This window comes from Drosophila kikkawai, chromosome 3L, assembly GCF_030179895.1.
Source record: "Drosophila kikkawai strain 14028-0561.14 chromosome 3L, DkikHiC1v2, whole genome shotgun sequence".
Lineage (NCBI taxonomy): Eukaryota > Metazoa > Arthropoda > Insecta > Diptera > Drosophilidae > Drosophila > Drosophila kikkawai.
The window spans coordinates 15,672,346-15,696,341 of record NC_091730.1 but is presented as its reverse complement, the minus strand read 5'-3'; the positions used below and the strand labels follow the sequence as shown (position 1 = coordinate 15,696,341).

At 42.0% G+C, this 23,996-nt stretch overlaps 1 protein-coding gene across 2 annotated transcripts in view; it reads left to right on the top strand.

Moving 5' to 3' along the window:
* The window catches only part of Fife (regulating synaptic membrane exocytosis protein fife), a 65,604-nt gene that overhangs the window by 33,036 nt on the left and 8,572 nt on the right, over positions 1 to 23,996 (top strand). The window contains exons 4-14 of one of the 2 annotated variants that reach the window (XM_017167364.3): positions 633 to 771; positions 3,423 to 3,754; positions 7,089 to 7,337; positions 7,410 to 7,660; positions 7,725 to 7,979; positions 8,054 to 8,295; positions 14,811 to 14,935; positions 15,460 to 15,679; positions 15,870 to 15,934; positions 22,140 to 22,321; positions 22,397 to 23,136. In XM_017167364.3, coding sequence (XP_017022853.1) covers positions 633 to 771; positions 3,423 to 3,754; positions 7,089 to 7,337; positions 7,410 to 7,660; positions 7,725 to 7,979; positions 8,054 to 8,295; positions 14,811 to 14,935; positions 15,460 to 15,679; positions 15,870 to 15,934; positions 22,140 to 22,321; positions 22,397 to 23,136 — 2,800 coding nt within the window. Of the gene's footprint in view, positions 1 to 632; positions 772 to 3,422; positions 3,755 to 7,088; positions 7,338 to 7,409; positions 7,661 to 7,724; positions 7,980 to 8,053; positions 8,296 to 14,810; positions 14,936 to 15,459; positions 15,680 to 15,869; positions 15,935 to 16,509; positions 17,419 to 18,323; positions 18,624 to 22,139; positions 22,322 to 22,396; positions 23,137 to 23,996 lie in introns of those variants that run through there. The other variant, XM_070285285.1, reaches the window with a different exon arrangement.

Below are 23,996 nucleotides of genomic sequence, written 5' to 3'. Positions count from 1 at the left end.
GCCACACTTTACGATTTCTTGGCAATTTGTTGCGCTCGAGACGCCGCCAGCAGCAGGAAAAAATCAAATAAAACGCACCGCGTTACTTTCACCTGCGTGCTCGCGATGACTGGGCTAAAACAAAAAAAAAAAAAAACAGAGCGGAAATCAGGGAATCCTAAGGCAGGCAGGGTAATAACCTTTACCTTGCTCCCTTTACTCAAAGTGAAACCTGCTTTTTCACCTGGAATTTAATGGCAACACGCATCTAGTTCACCTGAGCTGAAGCCAAGCTGAAAATGATTCGGGAAAATTACCTGCTCATATTAACATTACAAGCATTTTATGATGTCTGTGGAAATTTTAATTTAACAGCAGTTTTAGTTGACGTTTTAGTTAAATTTTAGTAGTTAACAAATAATATTTTTTACTACCAAAAACCTTTAAAAAGACTTCCTTAAAAACCTACTATTAGCCTATAAAAATCTGCCACCGGTTTAGTTTTTAAACATAAGCAATAAGCTCATCATTTCGGTATACATTTTATGTTCTAACTTCGGGAGTAAAGCTCACAACTCGATACACACTCCAGCTATCCTGCTGACCTCTTTTACCTTTACTAATATCTCCCCTACTTCTCGATTCTCGCGCAGATGGTGGCCACCGATGAGCAGGCAAACCAGGGCCAGCAGGGGCATGCCACGGACTCCGGCGGTGGGGCCTCCAACACGGGTGCCTTGAACAAGATGAAGGCGACGCTATCCTCGTCGCTGCTCACCGTCACAGACAAAGGTAAGTGTATCCTTCTCCACCTCCGTTTCGGTTCAGGTTACGGTTATTCTTGCCGTAAGTGCATGCGAATTTATGGCATGAATTTTCATACAAGTGCCCGTAAAGCTGCTCGCTAAACTTTGTGCAAACTTTGTGCGAAAGGACCGAAAAGCAGCTAGCTAGCATCGTGGAGAGACCAAAGAGCAATGCGTGTGCACGTAAGTCAATGGCAATGAGCATTTGCCTGGGCTAACTGCGCGTATACGTAATATTCGCCATGGCAAACGGCGCGTATACGCAATATTTGCCCGGCACGCTCGTTTGCATCGTTGATTCAATTACACAGGTCAACACAAATCGTAGAAGATTCTAAGAGTAGATAAATATATAAAATACAATATAAAAGTGACTTAAATTAGTATGTCCAGAATTTAAAGCCTCCCTAAAAAATGTTTCTTTAAGTTTTTAGCCTTTAAAAATATCCTAAAAAGCAAGTGGCTGTTTTTTGATTTACCTTTTTATCTAGAAAATTCTTTCCCAAGCTCCCATCTCCCGTAAATTTTTCATTTGCAGACCAGTGTTAGGCAAGGGGTCAGAAAGTCAGGGGTTCCTTCCAGTAGATCCACTGCAGTGCCATTACCAGAGTCATCGACATTCACACTGTCATTGTTATGGGCACCATAAATGCTGCTCGCAGCCAAAACCAAAGTCAATAAAATTGGCAGCAGCTTCTGTTTCAGCTCAGACTGTATATATATATATATATTTAGTGGCAGTCAAGGAAGGAGCACAGGAAGCACCAGCAGGAGGGAAACATGAAAATCTTGTGTTGACTCTTGTGTTATTTTTATCGCATTTTAGTTGGCCACCAGCTAAGCGAAGCTGTGGCTCGTTGATTTTATTGCAAAGCCATCCGATTTATTAGAACGAAATGAAATCTTATTTCACGATGTTTATTTAGTCGGCTCGTAAAAAAACAGGAGACACACACACATAATTTTTGGCAAATACTTGTGCTTTGCCACTTGTCATCCTTCTTGAACTTTCGCTTAATTCCAAGATAATCTGAGACTCGCAAAGGGACCTCCTGCAGCTGCACACTCACCTGGCTGAAGTACTCCCTGCAGGGCAGTTGGCAAATCTCAACGAATTCTGCGGTTAACCAAGTGCTCTTTTGGCCTCAGAAAGTGACACATAATTGGGGAAGTCGAAAAAAATGGAAAACCCTAGGAAATACTTTAATAGTTGTGCAGTTTTTTGTGGGTCCCTGTGCAGGCGGAAAAGCTATAGTTTTTAAAGAATTTTTTCCGCACTTGGCCGCTTGCATTGTTTCACATTTGCTTTTTTGCCACTTTTACGGCGGCAAATGTCAAGCGTGAGTTGCCAAAAGGCGAGAGCACAAGGTGCAACAGTGCGTATGAGCAATGCAGCGCTCGTCTTTGTCTTTGTCTCCTGACTGTGACTAATGCACCGCGACTTTTTCCGGGGGCCGCATAAAACTTTTCACCATTTTCTCAAGGGTGAAATATAGTGCATACATGCTGCATAACATATATATATTATATATACCGCTAAGCATATAATCATATAAATGTGTGTGGAAGCAGGCTTCAGTTTGTCAGGTTTTTCCTCGCGTCGCTCCCTGAATGCAGGGAAAGCGCCCGCTTAGAAGGGAAAATCAAACGTTGCACAACTGAATATATATGCAATTTGAGAGAGTGCTTCCATTCACACAACGAACATTTCATAACTTGGCAGTGTGGCCATCACAGAGCAGACCAATTTTAGATTTTAGCATATTAGATTTTTGGTTTTTGTAAGCACCCAAGCATATAGTTGAAAATTGCTTAATAGATTTCGAAATAAAATTAAACCTTTGTGAAAGCATAAATCGGATATATAATTGTGATATTCAATACCATTTTGGTTGCTTCCTTTGACCTTTTAGTCTAACAAATTTCGAAGGCTGTCATAAGCGTTCGTTTCAGCAGATAATTATTTCATTTATTGCATTTGCCGCCTGTCGTTTTGGCAATTAGCAAGCCAAACAAATTATGTGTGCTGACAACAAATTAAACAGGGAATGGAGTGAGCCTTCAAGGCACAATGCACACACACACACACACCCACTGGCCACGCCCACTGCATTGGGGTCAGTTTGTGCAATCAGCGGAAAATCAACAAGTTTTAATTGGGGGAGAGTTATTTTCGCCCCTTTTGTTTTCCTCTTAGTTGCTTACATGCCTTTTCCTCTTCTCTGTTTGGCTTTTGTTAATGTTAATAAACATTCGTAATACAAACATAAATATTGGGGAATATAGTAATTGAAATATTTTAGACGTAAATTTGATATTGGGCATTAAAATTGTGTTTATAGCTGCTAATTAGACATTTGTCCTTGAAGAATCTGCAGTTTGTGAGATACTGGATACATTTAACTCTCCTAATTTTAATTAAAGGTTAAAAAATACGTTTTAACCAAGTATATTTTACCTTGTTAAGTCTACCATTTTCCTTGCCCAACATGCTAATAGTCACACTGCGCCCTTTTCCTGCATTTGGGGTCAGTTCGTGCAATCAGCGGAAAATCAACAAGTCCTATTTAAGGGCTCCCCATCGGTTGCCTCGTAATTGATTACATGCCTCCCTTTTTCTGTTGTCTCCTTTCAAAGTTAATAAAATGTCGCCACGCCCCTCGCTGGTTCCAACGGATGCGGACACCAGCGGCAGTTATGGCTCGCCCAGCTATCAGCAGCAAGGACAGCAGCAGCAGCAGCAGGACTCCTCCGGCGGCAATCTGAACAACAACAATAACAACAGCAGCAGCAGTGGAGGAGGAGCTGGAGCGGCGGCCAAACAGGAGCCAGGACGAAGGGCCGGCGCCTGCCGGGTGTGCCTGAAGTCCTTCAAGCCGGACGACTACCACAAGACGTGCTTCGAGTGCCAGCAGCGAGTGTGCGAGGACTGTGCCAGCTACAGCAAGCTGGACGAGCACGAGGATGCGGTAAGTTGGCTGGAACTCTAGCAGGACGCTCTGGCAGGGCTCTATGGCTGGACCCTCGCAGAATGCACCTTCCGGGCCACTAGGCAATGTGCCAGGGTCGCGTGGGCACGGGGCGAAAATAAACATAAAAATGCAGCGGCACTTAATTAATAAGAAAATATGGAGGGGGAGCAGGCACTGAGAGAAAATGGGGGAAATTAAATTTAAAAAAAGGGTTTAATTGAGGTTTAATTAAGTAAAAATTTAAATGTAAATCTGACTGAAAGTTTTACAAAGATTTTATTTTATATTCAAAGACTTAAATCTCTATTTCAAGAATTTTTCCAGTGCTAATAGTTGCGTGGTGGGTGGCTACTATAAGGGTATGTCATGGGTCAGTGCACACAAATTGGATTAGAAAAGGGGTTCCCACAATGGACCGGGCACGGTGACAATGGTCAATGAAGCTGGCTCCATTCATCGCGGGCCATTAACATGATAAAGGCCGAATTAACGAGATTAAATGGCACATCTCCGCATTTAGCGCCTGGGGGGGAATCTGTTGCACTCCGCCTATCATCACTGACCGCATAATGATGATCATTGATAAGCAACCACACACAACCATGCAGCATTGTCTTCGCCCCGAACTTGTGGTAATTTGTCAAGAAGCCCAACGCCAACGCCCTGAACATAAAATTTAACGTTTGTCTGTCAACCTGGCCACTTTGGCTAATTGAAATTGATGTTCATGGGCGTTGACTACAACGCACACACAGTCACAATGAAGTTCCACCCACAACCTGTTATATTCCCATACCACCCACACCACCACCCCTGCGTAATTATGGGTCTCTGGTTGTGTGCTGTGCGGTGTGGTGTCTCGTCACTGGACACTCGGAGGCTTCGCTGCTGAAATAATCATTTAGAGCATGGCACAGTGAGCACTAACCAGGCATTTGGGTGTCCTTGTGCTGTATAGTTATGGGTGTGGATGGTTATAGGAGAATAGGAATTTGATTTTATTTCCTGGTACCAGATACCTGCAGTTTAAACTATAGGTTGGAGTGACATTCGTATGTCTACTTTCACCGGAAATGAAGTTTAAATTGTGAAGTTGATGCTGGCATTAAAGTTCTAACTAAATTACATTTGTAAAATATGATTTAAAGTCTAAGTTTTCCATTAATATTTACTCTACGTAGATTTTAAGTCTACTATAAATAGCTTCTCTTAAATAAAGACTGACAGAATTCTCTTGATTTCTGTGGATTTCTTGAGTTTAGTTCCTTGAGTTTGTTGCCTCAACTTTGTTGCTTTATCCCCCGCTTCCGGCTTAGACATAAGCTCTCACTTTCCATGCTTCGACCATCAAATTCAAAATCGATTCCCTGCCAACGCCAACCGCCTTTGCATAGGCCATGAACACAAAATAAATCTTAAATTTTCATGAGCACTCGTGTGCTCTCCTCGGTTCCTGACGTGGCCGTGGCAGGTTGGAAATAACTTTTCAGTCGATTTCTCGATGGGATCATGAACTGGCAGCCGCAGTGCCGCAGCATCGTGTAATTACAGAGCACGCAACTGTGGGAGCTCAGAGGCAATAAACCAGAGCCGGGCTCTAGTTGCAGCGGTAGCATACAGTGCAGGTCATAAGCATAGTTGCACAAAGAAAAAATAACTAAAATTTTAGGCGGCTTTATTTTAATTTTTAAATACAAAACCATCTATTATTTTGCACCTTTTTATACCCTTGCAGGGTATTATAATTTCAGTCAGAAGTTTGCAACGCAGTGAAGGAGACGTTTCCGACCCTATAAAGTATATATATTCTTGATCAGCATCAACAGCCGAGTCGATCTAGCCATGTCCGTCTGTCCGTCTGTCCGTCCGTCTGTCCGTCTGTCCGTCTGTCCGTCCGTCTGTCCGTTTCTACGCAAACTAGTCCCTCAGTTTTAAAGCTATCTGAATGAAACTTTGCATATAGTCTTCTATATACTCTCACTGCTATATATGTCGGAACGGGCCGGATCGGACGACTATATCATATAGCTGCCATACAAATGTTCAATAAATTTTTAGAAAAATAATTTTAACTTGGCTGTTTTTCAATATTATTCCATCATTTTTGAGATATAGCCTTTTTATATTATTCCAGAATTTTGGTAAAAATTTTATGAAAATCGGACCACTATATCTTATAGCTGCCATAGGAACGATCGGGAAATTAATCAAAAAAATTATAACTTCGTTGTTTTTCAACGTATTTTAATCTACTTTGACACATGAGCTTCTGGTATTATTTCAAAATTTTGGTAAAAATTTTATGACAATCGGACGACTATATCTTATAGCTGCCATAGGAACGATAGGGAAAGTAATAGAAAAAATTATAACTTCGTTGTTTTTCAATGTATTTTCATCTACTCTGAGATATGAGCTTTACTTATTATTATAGAATTTTGGTATACATTTTATGAAAGTCGGACAACTATATCATATAGCAGCCATAGAAGCGATCAGATGTAGAGAAAATGTAAAGCTGGGAATGTATAACTGTAACTGTCAAACTGCAAACATAATAAGTATAGGTAAAATGGTATGTAACTCAGTTTAGTGTCTGTTTTCGGCATTATAATTTATGACATAAATATGAAAACCAATCTGCAAGGGTATTCAAACTTCGGCGTGCCGAAGTTAGCTTTCTTTCTTGTTATTTTATTAGTTCAAATATAAAACTACACCTGTGAATGACCACTTCACGTTTTATTTTTTCGAGTGCTTCGACTTAATTACAATGGCGGCCAGCTTCCGCCAAAGACTTAGCCATTGGAAAAGTGGGAAAACGGGTACCGGGAAAGGTTGAAATAGGAGGACCGGAAGAGACGATGGTGACACACATGACGATTGAAGCCGCTGGGCAAAATGAATCAGCAGTCAGGTGGAAATGTAGCGAGCACTGTGCGGGCGTGTGCCGCGGAAAAAGGAAAATGGGGGAACAGAAAATGCAGCGAGGCGAAGGACTCGAGAACTCTGGGACTTGAGGGGATGATGCAGGCGCACACCTGTGCCCTGGATGCTGGATTTTTCTCCTTCTTTTTTTTGCTGTCCTTCCTGGAAATAGAATTTTTCTGCAACGTGCGGGGGCGAAAAAGTTTTGTTCAGAAAGTAATTAATATTTATTTTCGCTGGCCACCATAATGGGTTTTCTTCGGGGGCACTAATAAATATAAGCGCACAGTGTGCGACCGCAAATAGATGCCGGCGCTTAGCTGGCGCTTTTAATTAACGCTGCTGCGTTGCCACAGCAATGAAAATTGATTTTCCGCTTTTCACCCACCCCACCCAACAACAGACCATGTGGCGGTGCAGTGTTTGCCGGCGGAAAATGGCCTCGCGGGTCTGCATTCCCCAGGACTCGACGGACTCCATGCTGGACGTCCCCGTGCTGGAGGCCTTGCAGCGACGTCACTCGGACGCCAAGCTGGGCAGCTCCACGCAGACGCTGGCTCCCAGCAATGGTGCCGCCTTAGCCCCGCCACGCAGTCCCGAGCTGCGACGGCACTCGGACGTCTCGCCCGCGTCCTTAAAGGAGCTGGAAAGGGTGAGTAGTGTGTACCTCGACTGATTTGGGAATTTCTGGGAATTTTCCGGAAAACCTTTATCCCTTTTGCAGCAACTCAAAGGTGGCCGTAGCATGGCACCCAGTCGCTCCAACAGTCCGCCGCGTGGCGATGGACAGGAGCCCCCCTTTGGAGCGCCCCTGTCAAGGATGCAGTCCCGAAGGGGTTCCAGGGTGGCGCGTCAGCATAGCTACGATGATGATATGAAGACCGGACCCGTGGGCGGCAGCATGGGTGGCGGTGGTCCGGCGCTGGGCATGGCAGCAGATGGATCTGGACTCGGTATACCAGCCATGCCGCGAAGGTAAGACTTAGACTGAGACTTAGCACTTCCCCAGATCCACCTAAAACCTGATTTCCAACCGCAGAAAGTCCGCCTACGACGTGTTCGCACCCGGACTAGTGCAGGCCGGTGCCGCTCCTGCCACTCAGCTGCAGAGATCACCGGGCGAGGGCGGCATTATGCCGCCCATACAGCTGCCTGGTTCGAGAAGACCCTCCTTCCGGGTGCCACATGCCTCGGAGGATATACAGAATGATGACTCGCCGGGATCGCCGGACAAGGGCAGTCCCGTGCTCACCGTCGACGATGACCGACGGATGCGGCGACGCGGTTCGCAGCTGTAAGTATTTATATTAATTCCGTAGATATATCCTTAGATATATATATATGTTTATCCTTTTTGTTTATCCCTAGACCCGATATTGCCATGCTGCAGAATCGCGGTGCTCTGCCGGCAGTGCCACCCTCATCGATACCGCCTCCCATGGCGGCCTTTACCGGGCCCAATCTCGAGGATTTGGAGGCGCCGCGTCGACAGACTTCCATGGATGGCGAGGCCATTCGAATTGTAATACACGACGTGGATTCCGGCCCGATTTGTGCATCTAAGCGGCGCATCATTCTGCGCCGAGATCCCACGGACAAGGCGCACCGCAGTGAGTTTTTGTTTGGGGCTTAGGGACTGCGATTCCGGGGCCCAAGGCACACACTAGGCACTAAGGGCTAAAGCCCCTGGGTTTTACCTTAATGTGTGGCTGAGATAGGGCGAACAAGTGTGAGAGAGAGAGTGCACTGGGAGAAATAGGGAAGTTTATTTCGATTTGAAGATAACTTTAAATATTCTTTTGCTGTTGTTATAATAGGTAAATATTTCTTTAAAAATCTTTTTTTCAAATTCTTCAATCTATTAAAAAGACCTTGAAATATTATTTTTCCCTCTGCACAAACTAAGAGTGAGTGAGGATTGTTTGTCCGCTCCATCCGGCTTCGGTTGATGTCCTGCCCTTGGCACCGCACCGGAAATGGGCAAGTAAACAGGACTCATTACAACGTTTGGTTATGCTAATTCGACGGAGCGACGGGGCAGGGCTTCCTCCTGGTTGGGTCTGGGCTTGGGTCTGGTCTGTGGGTTACTTAATTCCCCCTGGCAAAAGTGCAGGGGCATCCGAGGCTACTGTTGCGGGATGGGCGCCAAGGATAATGTGGTTTGGCCCCCGTGGGCCTTAATGAAACCCAAAGCGGAAGCAGACTGGTAGCAGATTAAGCAACTGAGAGGATTTCATCGACATAAAGGCACCGAGAGCTCCGGGCTCCCAGTTACGAGTTACGAGCCATGAGCTGCAGCGGCAAGGACACACCACAATTTTACCCCGCTCTTTAGGACAGTGTTGGCTATTTGTCCTTTTTACAGGCTTGAATTTGTATATATATTTAACAAGTAATAAAGCTTTATGATATCCTTTTTAAAGGATATTTGTTTTTTTTTTATTATTATAATTTTTAAAAATATATTTTTCATATTACACATCACTTTTCTGTTCGACACTGCTGGCCAATGTCGTTTTGCGAATCTGCCTGTGTGTGTGACAAGTCCTTATTGCCTTTCTCCCTTTTGTTTCCCTCGCTTCCTGTGCATGTATTTTAATTATATGCATTTTTGTGTGTTGCATACCTCGAGGGGCCAGTCAGAGCAGCCGAGCAGGCCAAATGAATTTTTAATTATCGACAGCGGAGCGAGCCACGGAGCATGAAAATCAATACGAGAGGAACGTGAGCCCGGGCATTAGAATCCAAGGCAAATTTAAATACCAGGCCATCGAGGCTGGAATGGCAAAAAAGAAAAAAAAAAGGAACAAAAAAAAAACCAAGCAACTGGGGAAAATGAAAAACTTCACGCCCTGCTGGCCATAAATAATAATGCCCCACGAATGTTTTGGCATATGCATGCATGGTCAACTCGGATGCCAGTCGAATGCAATAAAAAATGGCCAGCAAACTGAGGGAAAGTGAAAAGCTTCAACACTTAGATGCACTCTCCTCTCGACCAAGGACAGTGGCAGGAAAAAATTCAAATTTCAAAAGACTGGCAGCTGAACAGCAAGCAGGCTCAAGTTGTGAGTTGAGAGTGAAAAGTTTGGCGCAAATTGGGATCTTTTTTTGGCCAGAACTAAAAGGTTTCCTTTCACACTTGTACCCATGACTTGTGACTGCAGATAAAGGAGGGAATAAGTATATATTCAAATGTATAGGAAGTTCCGAATTTTGAAGTATTTTTCATATATTTCCGATCTTCTTAAAGGGTTTTATGATTTTAGTCAGTGCAGAATTCATTTCCGACCCTATATTGCATATATATTCTTGATCAGCATAAAAAACCAAGTCGATTTAGCCATGTCTAACAGAAAATCCAAAACCAAAATTTTTACCAATTTTTTAAAAATTTGATAAGGGGTACCATCATTAAAATTTTCAGAAATTGGAAAAAAATTAAAACTTTTTAATCATTTTTTTTAATAAGCAGATTTATAAACCTAATAAAAACCAGCATAGAAAAGCTTTCCAAATTAAAATGGATTCATTTTTGACTTAGTTATGGCTTTTTTAAACTGTGATTTATACAAAAAAATAACATATAAAATTATAAATTTAAATAGTTATAGAAGATATCAAGTCTTTTAGTTTTTTATCTAAATTTAGTTAGAACAGAACCCCAAATCAAACTATTCTATAAAAAGATTACCAAGTGCAAGCCTTATTCCCTTATAACTTAAGACCTTCTGCCGGATATCCTGGCAATCCTTTAACAACCACCTATAATTTCAATCAAAATAACTAGCCGCTGGCAGCCTACAGCCTCCAGTTTTTCCCTACAGTTTTTCTACCTTTTTTCCCAACGGTTAGCCACCGGTGCGACGTGCGCTTGCTAATATAAAATTTCAATTTGCATATCATAAAAAAAAAAACAGCAACAACAACAGAAATGTCAATAACCAACAACAAATGGGAGGCACAGGCACACGCAGCTGCAAGCTAATGCAGGAATGTGGGTATATCCAGGCGATATCATGAGTTAAACCCACTCGGGAGCGAGCCTTGTCTCTATAGAAGCCGGCTGGCAGCACAGTGTGTAGTGGCTGCTTACCCCGGCATATTTGATATGCAGCGAGGCAAGTGGAATTTTAATGTGCTAAACCATTTCCTTGGCTTGCCTCCGCTGCTGGTATTTGCCGTATATCCTTATATCCTTATCCTTGTACCTGCCAGAGCAGAGGAACGCGTCGCCTTAACCACATCACGACGACAAGGAGCCGGGACGCGATGCCACATGGTTTGTGGCTGAGGCACAGCTGTGCTGCAATTTCCATGATATATTGACTTGGGGATGTACTATATCGGGGGAATGGAAAGGATATTTTATATCTTAAAAACATCAAATAAATTAATGAATTTAAAAATATTTAAAAGACACACGCAATGTCAGGATGGTATTTTAAAATTATTTTAAAGATCATTTTATAAATTTCTTATGTATTTTCTTGAAATGTTTTATAAAACTCTGAGCTATTACGATATTTATTGAAATATAACGATATTTTCTACCTTCTCTAATATCGACTGACGCCGCTTTGACTGCCTGGCAATGCCTTGTAATTTCAGCGCTGCACCCCGAAACATGTTACAGTTTTTTTGCATTAACATTACACACATTGGCAGGTGCACGAACGCACCTGTGAGCTTAATTAGCCGCTGCACTCGCATGGCTAATGGAGAAGTTTAATTAGAGAGCAAGAGATCCATCCAATGGGGGGCCATGGGGCCATGTAATTGAATTGTTTCCAGTCGACATTTGCGGCTGGGCCTTCAATTATGCATAGCTTTAAGTGTTTCGCAACGATGTCCGATAGCGACTGTTAATCGTTGGAAGGGAGCCGGTGGGTTTCTACACAGTTTCACCTACGGGGAAGGAGCAGGTGTTTCTGCAAATGGCGCCTTAACACGCCTAATGAAATTTTATGCAGCCTCATGAGCCGAACACACACACACACACAGCCATTTATTGCAGGGAATCACGAAACCAGAGGTTCTGGAATTGCGTGCTCCGTTTCTGTGGCCAACAGGTGGCCTAAGCCACATCCACATCCTTGGGCGGCTACGCCTCTGCTCGCCTGGCTGCCTTTTCATAGTTCTCCGCCCTCTCCACAAGTCACTCGAATCGAGGGATTTTTCCATAAGGCGCTCTCGAGCAGACTTAGTTGCTGTTAAAGGATGCCCTTCGTCTTCAGTTGGTTTATTAGTTTAATCCAGGGAAATGCTGATATGCCAGGACTCTGGGTCGTTACTCGACTAACACTATCTTTTGCATGGCTATCGCTTTGCTAGTTTAATTAAGAGTCAATTTTTATGGCAACTGATAGAAGCCACTAAATCGCTTACGCTCCTGTGACTCCTCCCACAACCCCCAGGAGAGGGAAACGAGGTTGCTCCCAGGATGCAAGGTGTGCTGCAGTGCACACCTGTGTGCATCGATTAAGTCGTTCAATGTGTGTCAGCTAAAAGTTTGTTCAGTTAATGCCATTACCCAGGATGTGGAGCATGAGTCTGTCCCAGCAAGGACACTGTCAGGACACAAATTATAAAGTTGCCAAAGAAAACCCCAGAGAGAGAGAGCGAGAAAGAAGGCAAGAAAGAAACTGGGAGGAAGGGAAAACAGAGCCTTGGACAGATAGTTTTCCAATTAAAGTGGAAAATCTTCAAGTGAATATTCTTCTTGTAAAGTGCAAATCGTCCTGAGAACGTCCTGCCCTCCATAGACACGTGCATATGTTGATTCAATTTGCCGGCATATTTATGGCCTTCGGGCAACAAAAGAAATGGATGCCAATGCCCCAAATAGGAATAACCCCTTGACCCCTCGGCATCTCCTCTTTTCGGCCATAAACAACACACCTTTGTGTGCGGCCAGGACTCGGGCTTATTAAATCCCAATGATGGGAGCATAAAAAATCGTTGGCCATCCGGCAAACAAATTGTATCATAAAAGCCCGAACCTGGCCAAAAGAATGGTAAAAACGCACGGAAAAGGGCCAGCGGACATTGGGCAGTGGAACAATGAGACAAAGGTCTTTGGAAATAGCCAAAAAAAAAAGAAAAGGGAGGACCTTACCTCAGCTTAGCCCAGCTCGGTTCGGAGGGCCATGATTTTTATGGCCAAAACGAATCGAAAATTTCACTCAGCTCGCGCATTTCGGCCATGTTAAGTGCTGGCTTAAAGGCAAATGGCCGGCATTCGCGAGTAACCCAAAACTGTTGCGTCATCAAAAGAATAAGCAGCACTGAAAATAAAACAAGGCAAGGGATTTTGGGTGAAAAAACTAAGTAAGTTTCCTTGAAAATATTATTTATAATTTAATTTATATGTCTGCAAAGTTGAATCTATTTAATAGTAACCAAATGTTTAATTATTTAATTAATTTTTCTATAGTTTAAATACTCATTAAGGCCCTAAAATATCTGCTTTCCCTATTTATTCTCAATGTAAGGCTCGTTTCCTTGATTTTCCTTTTCTTTTTTGCTCGCGCTGACAGCAAAAGGATTTGCGTTTTATTTATATCGTTTTTATTGCAGTCTTTAGGCGAAGGCCGGGAAAAAAAAAGTTTTGATTAAAACACACTCAGCAAACAGCGGCAGGAAGCGGGCGGGGCAGAAAAAATGTCGCCTTATCCTAATTGGGTATCAATGCGCCTGAATCAACATGGCGGATGGTGGATAACGGATGCGCAACATTTTATTGCATACTGAGGGGGCGAGGGGTGGGTGATCCAAGTTTGCCGCCATTTCCTGCGCAAAACTTGGACTCCGCTCAGCTGTCCTTCCTGCTGTGTCCTTGCCAGCTTCAGCTTCAGCTTGAGCTCCACCTTCAGCTCCTTTGGAGAGAGCTCACCTTGGCAACGGCATTTCATTGTCATCGCTGCTTGCTCCCTGCTCCAGCCCCCTGCTGCTCGCCGGTTAACTTTCTTGGCCATTGTCTGTCCTGGGCCTGGCCTGCGGCCCTTGGCAGTGGCGGCGGAAATCCGCTTTCGCCAAGTTTTGGGTGCACAAATTGTTGAAATTAGTTTTCTGCGCCAAATGATAAGTACTTGAAACTGAACTGCAGCCCCCGCAGAAATTGCAATTAAATTAATTAAATTGTTTGGATTCATTCCGAACAAAACCGCCTCCTAAGATACAAAGTGTGCTTTAAGGGTAACATTTTAGCCAAAAGATATAATTTAAGATAAAAGAAAATAATTGTTAAATAAAATAAACAAAAGAGGGAGGAGGTTAAGCTAATGAATAGGTAATTAGGAGAAGATATCTAACTAAAGTTTTAAATAATGAAAACATATATTCAGAAATATAAATTACCAAAAACTTGTTCTATATTCCCTGCAGATATTTGTATGTTCTTTTCCTCTACTTAAAAACTTTCCAAACTGTTCAACAAAAGCTGCATATTTAAACTCTTTGTTCCCCAGTTTAAGTACTCACAGAGTCCCCGTTTCATTGTAGCCAAAAAACAAGCAACAAAACTTTAGTCTTCATTGAAACTTATGGATAATATTTGCACAAAATGAAAAATCTACAGTGATGTAGAGTTCCCTTAACAGATTCCGCCCCTCCCCACTTAAAGTGCAATAAATGTCTAAAAGGGGTCAAGTTTATGTTGCACAAATAAATTTGTGTCAATTTGAGGAAAAAGAAAAATACTACGAACGGGCAGTAGTTCCACCAGCAGCAAGCACATCCATCCAGAGAAAACTCAGAGCTGACTAAGCAGAAAAAACTTTGCAGACACCGACAAACAGAGCGGGACGACATGGCGTATACGCAACGTGTGGACTCAGTTCAGTTCAGTTTCGGGTTGGGTTTATTTTGACGGGCTTCTGGCCACTACAAAGTGCAAATGAAATCAACGCAAATTGTTGCCACATGCCCGAAATTTGTATCTGTATCTTGGAGTACGTGCCCAGTCGCAGTCCCCGGATTTTTCGTTACATTTGAAGCACCTCTCTCTCCCTTCAGTCTATTGATTATTCCCTCCCTGGCCTCTTGGCATAATCTCCAAGCGCGTGAGCTGGCTCTTATTATTAAATCTGACTACTTTGTTGTCTTGTTGTCTCATCCTGCACAGCACGTGGCTTCGGGATGCGCGTCGTTGGCGGCAAGACCGGAGCCGATGGCCGTCTGTTTGCCTACATTGTATGGACGGTGCCCGGCGGAGCAGCAGAGAAGAATGGCCTGCAGCAGGGCGACAAGGTAAGTGAGGATGAGGGTATACTGGATAGAGAGATTTCATGCCACTCGGAGGAGGTGAAGTATTTAAGCCGGGCTGGAATAATTGCTGGCAGGACCTCAAAAGGGGTGCTGAAGTGCGGCCAACCGCAGTGCACGCGCTGCCAGCTGTCAGGCCTGAAATTAATAGCTGATGATTGATGACCTTCGGCTGACACAATATTCGGAGGGCGAATACTGGGAGAGCACAGACAACACTGTGAAAATGGCATATCAATATTTGTTGTTTAAGGGAAAAGCAATTTTTCAATGTTAATTTGATTTTTGTGAGGGATATTTACTTCTGAAATTGTGAATAAATCAAAAGAGGATAAGATAAAACAGGCATAAGATTTTTGAATAATTAATAATAGTTCTTAGAGACTTAAGGAGCCTTGAAAGCTCTCATTGGTCTTTTAATATTATTCAAAAGATATTTTAATATTAAATTGTTAACTAAAAATATCTTCAAGCTATATATTTTATATTTACTTCTTCAATCTCCTCAGATTCTGGAATGGAATGGCATGTCGCTGATCGACCGGAGCTTCGAGGAGGTCTGCTCCATCATGGACCGCACCGGGGACATTGTGGAGCTGCTGGTGGAGCATGCCACGGACTTCCGGATGTGCGATTTGTTCGACGAGAACCTGCCGCCGGGTAATGCCGGCGGACAGAGTGGACCACGACGTTCCGGAGACGGACCCGTGGGCCTGGGCCTCATAGCGGGTAAGTTGATTCTTGATTAATGATAAATAAACCCATACAAAAAATCCCAATACCTGTACATTATACCCAACATAATCTCACCTTATAATATATATAAATAAGTCCAGCTATGACATTTACATAATTTTCATTTGTTGCTCTCGTTTCTTGTTACAAATGATAAAAAAAAAAAAATGATAATGAAATACAGAACCCGAAACCACAACAGACAAATCACCAGCATCGCCAACTAGACGGAAATTACCAAAAACTCCGGTATAAAACTATTTCGTTTTATTCATTTTGAGTAAGAGAACTTGCGCTGCGGCAGCAGTCGAGGAAGAGTGAACATACTATACCATATACCATATACTATAAACTATATTAATTTAAAACGTACCGCATAATTGAGAACACACCGAGCTATGTGCAGCAAGCCAAACTTAAGTCCCAACCAAAAGCAAAAACCCAAAAACAAAAAACCAAAAACCAAACTGATACATACATACTATATACTATATATATATATATAAAGTAGCTATTAAATGCAGCTTAAGCATTTGCAGCCGTTTTCCACACGATTTCAGCTTTCACAAAGTGCTCTCACGAAACGAATTGAACTCTTCGTACTTGAATTGCAGCTTCCATGCTATATATATCAGTATATATATCAAATACTCGTATAAAACTCACCTTTCCTAATCACTGATTCAACGATTTCCTTTGAACTTTTGCTTTTGGTTACCAAAAACACATTCATTCCCGATATTTACCGTAGCTTAACCGAGTAATATATATATATTTCCTGATTTCTATGTGTTTTTCTTTTGATTTTTGAACTTACATTTGAGTTTTCCGTTGATATTCCACTACAAATTATAATTACTAACCATGCGAAATGGCTAAATGTGTTCATATATTGCTATTCTTTGTCATAATAACCACCAGATGTACTTGAATATACATTTTATTTTTCGGTGTTGGTAGAACTTAGTGATTTCGAGCAACAAAAAACTACAAAAAAATATATAAATATATATTGCTAACATGCCCAACTAACGTACTATATATAGAGACTAAGCCTTAGCGAACCTAACTATATAGTCCGCGAGTTATAGATATGTGTATGCTCAAGGATGTGGATCCGATACAGGCCGTATCATTATCGCATAATTATTTCCCTTATTTCAAAGTCTGTTTTTCCTCGGTTGAACTTTCTACTTCTTTGCGGGGCAATCGAATTGCCCTCGCCGAAGATCACAGTAAGAACAAAGCACCAACAATAGGGTTTTAAGATAAAGTTTTAACTGATAACGTTCGTGTCTATGATAACTCGCACTCGAGAAAAACGAATTATGAGCTACTCCCTAAAAATCCTAGAAACCTAAATTCCGACAAGCCGCTTGCGTAGAGCCCCGATCTCTGCGAATCGAATACAATAATAACAAAGGAACAAAAACCTACAGAGAGACGCGTTATGCTAACTAAATATACTCGTAAAATGGCCTAATCTGAGTCTGAACTTGGGCCAGTTAATAATTAACAACAAGAAAGGGGGTTGAAATACTGAATCTGCTGGCAAGCTGCTCAAAGGTATGCCGTGACTTGTACTTCCCTAATTGCCCTATTTTTACATTGGACTTAGGCAGTAATCTACATACTTTTGAGCATCTAGTCAGGGGATTTTCATAGCCCTCCCTGTTTATATAGTATATAGTTTATAGACCGACAAAAATCTTTATAAATGTTACTAGTGCAAAGTTTGTAGCGAACAGAGTTTAACAAATATTTGTGTGTGTTTTAAATGTTATTATTGACTTTATAATATAAGCAAATCAGATAAAAACCAAACCAAATTGGAACAAAAAATAACAGAACAAAAGTAGTAGTTTGTTGTTGAAATGTTTAATGTGTTTTTAAGTACCAAAGTACCCGAGACTCCTTATATATACATACTATATACAATATAACATGTCCGAGAGTTGTGTTTGTAGACCCGAAAAGCATACAAGTTACATGTATATGTATGTCCACCTCTCTTTATGTCGGTGTTAGAGCTGTGTGTTTTGTAAATGTCAAAGAAACTGAAAGCGGAAACGGAAACGAAGGAGAACACTATGGAGCCCACCTACTCGTACATAACATAACATAGCAGACTCGTTTTTAAGTGAATGAAGGAGTGGAGTGGTGGAGAGTGCCGAATCATTTTCGAAACTAGAAAGAGCTAACTGAATTTACTCGTTTACCTTGAAGCAAAGATGATGCTTTTTAGCTATGTAACTCCTGTCAGATGGGTGATAACTTGACATTGATTTTGATCACGACACCTTTGTATAGACTACCTACTTGTAACCGTAACAGTAACAGTAACCTTAACCTTAACCGTAACCTTAACCTTAATCGTAACTGTAACTGTAACTGTAACCCTAACTGTAAACTATACCTGTGTAAACTGAATTATGTACTAAATTTATAAAACCTTTACAACGTCATTGGGCTGGAAGTGAGTAAGAGGAAAAATGTGAAACAAAAACTGATGATTAAGATAAGCGATTACATGCACTAGCCGCTAACCGCAGATTAATTTGTCGCATGTAACCCAATCTATATATATATATATATATCTGCGCTATACGATACATCAAATATATATATATACATCCAGTTATTAGTCACTAATGCGTATACCAGCGTACCAATGTGCTAGATACTTAAACAAAAAAAAAAAACGAAACAAAAAACTGCTAACAAACAAAACAAGCAACAAAAGAAATGTGAAAAATAAAGTCTCTCTATTTAAACTGCAAAACAAAACAAGAACCGCGTGCAAACAATTGAGAATCTCTCTCTCGCCAGGACTTGCTTTATATCCTTTCGCACAGCAGCCGCTTTTGCAGCAGACCCGCATCCGCAGATCCGCCGAATCACCGAAACTGAAAGCCCCACCGAAGCCATCAGTCAAATGGTAAATGAACAAAGCAACTCGTATCACAGTACTCTCTGTACATTAAGCATCCACCGCCTCTACCCCTATAAATACTATATATCTTTACTCGGATAGCCCCTATCTAGACATGCTCTGTACAGTTTTTAGCACCCCGAAAAGCCCGCTAGAGAAAACTATTATGATAATTACTATCATCCCCCTGACCGAGTGTGTAACATAGCTAGGCTCTTTTAAGATATATATATTATATTATATACATTTTGTAAAGACCCCATCGATATGTATTGTAAAGTGCGCTGCTTTCTCTTTGTTTTTGTTTCATGTAATGCTGCGTTTCGGTTTCCGTTTCCGTTTCGGTTTCGCTTTGGTTCCATTTTATTTATTACGTATACGCCCCGTTTTCCTCCTCACTCAGTCTCTCTACCTCACTCTTTCTGTCAATTTATGAGCTTTTGTTTGGCTTTCGCTTAGCAAATGTTTACCTTTACCTTCGCCTCGATTTCCCCGTTTCTTTTCGTTTCGTTTGGTTTTGGATCTGTTCAGTTTGGCTTTGCATAATACCCGACTCTTCTCCGTAATTATGCCGCTGTCCGCTGCCGTATATACCTATATCTATGAACTATAGTGTCGTATTTGTTTCACACCAAAGCGAAGCCCTGTCTATATATTACCACACACACAAACCTTCAGTCTTTTACCTTTTTTTGTTCAAAACAAAAGCTTATTGTGCGCTAATGTACCCGATGTTCGTGCCTAGTTATAGAGTGGTCTCCTGAACAGCCTCTAAAGTCCTAGTACTACTTGTGTCCAGGGTCGCAGAACAGAACAGAAAGAAACATATAAACACCACACAGAAATTATATGAGTTTCCTTTTCAATTCACTCTTAGTTTGCCATTTTGTTTCCCTTTTCGAGTTTGATTTGTTTGCATTTTGCCTAATTTGCATAAAACCTAACGCCTAAGCCTACAAATTTGTTTGACTAGCATTTAGTGGCTCTTGAATCTTGAATCTTAATCTAAAACCGATTAGCATTTCTCCCTAACCGACCTGCAATCGCAACCAAAACAGAAAAAACCAAAAACAAATACTATATAAATAAATACTATTCACCGATTACCGATTGTATACGAACTTAAATTTTCATTTCCTGTACCAACAACAACCAAAATGTAACCCCAGCTGGCACGAGTTATGGCTATAAACAGAAACAGTAACAGAAAAATACAAAAATTAATGCAACAGTAACGGAAAACGAGATCAAAACAAGCTTAAATATATAACTTATGTACAAAAAAAACAGCAACAAAAAATTAAAAGAGAGAGGAAGCAAAACCGAGACTGTCATCGAAATTGATTGCAGATTGATTGACTTCCCGCGGAGCGATTGATTGATTGATTTATTAAACACATAATGTGCATAATGAATTTAATTCGAAAGCAAGAAACTTTGTCCCCGCCCTGTATATACCCCCTGTATGTATACGATTAGTGGCTAGTGTATCGTTCTTGTCTATATTTGTGTCTATCTCTCTCTGTGTTTCTAATTCCACCCCAACTACTGGCATGTCTCCGTTTATTATTCATACGCAACTTTATTTGCCGCAAAACTTTTGTGTCACTTTGAGTTATATGTATATGTGTATATTCCAGCGAAAAAGGGGACAAATCTATATAAGATATATGTATATATAGGTGTCAAGGCTCTCTCCCCGCAGGATCCCCGCGGTTAGCCAGCGGACTTGTCAGCAACAGGTGCGGTCGCCTTCGCCTGTCGCCCTTTAATTGACAGCTGCGAGGCATAAAATGCTTGAAATGTCGAAAATTAGAAAACTTTTAACAACAATTCCACAGGCCAGAGGAAGAAGGGATCCCAGATCCCACAGAGACCTGAGAGCTCTCGTCATTATTATTATCGACGACAGGCCGCCGCCGCTGCCTGCCTCCTTTTCGGAAAAGTTTTTCAAGTGCTTAGGCTTTTATCGCCGGCGCCTGTTTGATGCCTGATAAACTCCAATAATCCTGCAAGTACATGTGCCTGCTTACCTGTAGATAAAAATAAAAATAAACGCCCCTTATAAGAGAGTCCCAACACGAATTCGATTTCCACCCACAGATGAGAAGTGTGCGCGCGGTAATATTTTTCTTTTCGAGTTTTCTTTATCCAATTTTTTTTTTTTGCTGGCTCGTAAAAAACTTTTGCGAGCAACAGTTCGCAGTTTTTGGAATATATATGTGGATTGTGCCTGTGTGTGTGTGGATGTGTGGCTTCCATTTCCGCTTGCTACATGTTATTGCAATATGGCGGCTTCCGCTGCAGATCCGCCATGGAGAAAGTCAATTCGGCGATGCCAGAGCTGTAGATGTTGTTGTTATTATTGCCACTACTGCTGCTGCGCATGTACACGCCATGAATATGTTATGAAGGTACGCGCCATTACCAACTATTCGGCACTTGGAAAAATACAATTTAAATAGTTAAAAAGGAGTTTATAGGAAGGTGCCTTGAAGTGATAAATCAAGCAAGACTAATATACTTATAGTTTCTTTAGTTAGGAGTAAATCTCCTAAGTGTCTGCAGCTCCAAGGATATATATATTTTGTTTGTTTTTATTATAGAATAGTTTAAGAGAGCTAGCAAGATGGCGTCTTTAAGTGATAAGTTGTAAAGTATTACTATTTAAAAAACTGATAGATTTTTGAGTTAGGAATACAGCTCCTGAATGACTGCAGCTTCAAGAATATAATATACTTATTTATTTGTATTATTATTAGTAGTTTTACAATCACATAAAATTGTACAACTTTCTTCTCGGTGCACATATAACTAGCACCGGCAGCAACAATCGCCAGGACCTTCATGCGCAACTGGGCCGCAATGACTTCCGCTTTCGAGGCCCGTACAAAAACCATACAACACTAGAGACAACACAGAGTAGAGCCCAGCGCCCCCTGAAGCAGATTGCATTTGCGGTTCCCTTTTGTTTATCATCTGTGCATGTGTGTGTGCATCTCTGCATCCTCTGCATCCCAGTGCTTCCTTTTGTAAATAGAAAACACATGCGAACATCATAATTTGCATTATATTTATGTGTGCTTTTCCCTAAGGGAGAATAGTGCGTTGTAGTATGTGTAGTTTCACCAGCAGAAACCACCCAGCCACCCCTTCGTTCTCACTCGTTTAATTAGTTTTATTTACGTTTTGATTGCTTTAATTTGTTGTTCAGTTTTGTACACACACACTCTCACACGCACACCCACACACACTTACACAGAACAAAAACAGAAGCCAGCCAGCCGAAGAATTGTAAATGTAAATGCAAAAAGTAAATGTAAATAGAGGCCAGGCGGCACAAATACGCTTTTGTTTAGGCACAAAAACCATAGACATATATTAAATCTAGACTTGTATCAAATCTAGTATATCTAGACATATTCCTAGCGATTGTTAAGCGTTGAAATAAATAGCAACGGGAGGCTTTGCGAGTCGAAGATAGCGTGACCGCTGTACTAACGAGCTTTTGCTTCGCCGCAGGAGCAAATTGCCCGCGAGAAGCTGGTCACCGGTCGCGTCCAGATCCAGGTCTGGTATCATGCGGAGCGCCACGAGCTCGTAGTCTCCCTGATGGCCGGCGATGACCTGGCCTTGAGGGACGAGGCCTATGGACACGGCAACCTGCCCGAAGCGTATGCCAAGGTCCGAATTCTGCCCAAATGGTTAGTGGAAATTCTTTCTTATTTTTCTTTTTATATTTTCCAATCAAAATATATCTCCTACCTTTTCCTTTACAGCGGCGATGGCAGCGTTCAACAGACGGAGGTGAGTCGCCCCACCCAGAATCCCATTTGGAACGCCACCCTGACCTTTGGCCATGTGAAGGCCGACACCCTAATGGATCGCTACATAGACATACAATTGTGGGACTTGGTCCCGCATACCGAGTCCATCTTTCTGGGCGAATGCAGCATAGAGCTGCAGCAGGCCTTCCTCGATGACCAGGCCATCTGGTGTCGCCTGGAGGATACCAAGGGATTGCGTGGCATTAGTATTAGCAAGTCTCCGAGCGTGTCGCCACGCGGCTCCATTGCTGCAGGAGCTGGTGCTCCCTGCGGCGATGTAACCCGGCTGCTGAGGCGAGACTATAATATGCAGCGCTCCATCTCCGATGACGTAGACTCCATCGGAGATGGGACATCGCTGCTGCATCCGGATCATGCCTGGATTGCGGGCTCACGGCGTGGCTCCTCGCAGTCGGAGACCATGGAGGTGGAGGTCTACCAGCTGGGCAAGGACTTCTCGCGCTCATTGCCGGGTTCGCGTCGATCGAGCTTCCAGGATGCCGAACAAAAGCGGCTGCAAGAGGAGGACGCCATGGCCACGCCGCCCACCTCCTATTTGGTGGGCCGGCGACGTTCGTCTGTGGCTCGACGCGATCCGGATGAGATCTTGAAATCCTTGAAGGCTGTGCGCGGGGAGCTGGGAAGGACGATGAGCCTGGGCACCGAGCAGCACAAGCGTATGGGATCGCGACGTGAGTATTGGGGATTTACAAAAAGTTCTTGGTTGCTAAAAATAATTTTGGGTGTTGTTTTACAAAGAGAAAATCCAAGGGGGTGACATGAAGTAATATAAATAATAAAAGATAAATTTTTTATATTTTTTAAAAACCAAAATACATTTTATAAATAAATATTGATATTCAAAATATATAACTTTTCAGCTTGGCAGTTCTAGGTTTTCTTTAATGACTTACTTTAGAACAAAACAAGGACCCTTCTTAGACATTAGTTACTTTCCAATTTAAAAATGAATAATCATTAAGATAAAAACCTTTAGTTTCTGGGATTTATTTCATGTCACCATATATATTTTCCCAGGTCCCTCTAAGTTAGATGTTAAGCCTTATAATTTTCCCAAAGGATCTCCTGCCAGGAATCTCTCTTACCGATTTCTTCTATCTACTCTTCCCTCTATTCCTCACTCTGTGTCTCTGACTCTATGCATTTCCTGTTTATCCTCACGAAACCCCCAACTGTGCCTTGCTGCTAGCTGTGTCTGATCATTATTTGGCTCTCACTTAATGGACACCTTATACTTAAATCTGACATCTGCATCGTACACCTCTATATAATCTCTCTCTCTCTTTCTCTAATATCTCTTCCATATCTTTCCCACTATTAGCCACAATATCGGTGTCGCATTATCAAAGCTTTGACACACCCCACACAAACTGGACAAAACACTACTAAATGAATGAACTAAACCAAAAGCCACACAGCAAATTTAATTAAAAGCAATTAACCAAATAAACTAACGCATAGAGCACTAACTACTACAAACCACAACACTTGTTTAGAGCCCTCAGCACCTGTCAGTATATTCAGTATCCGT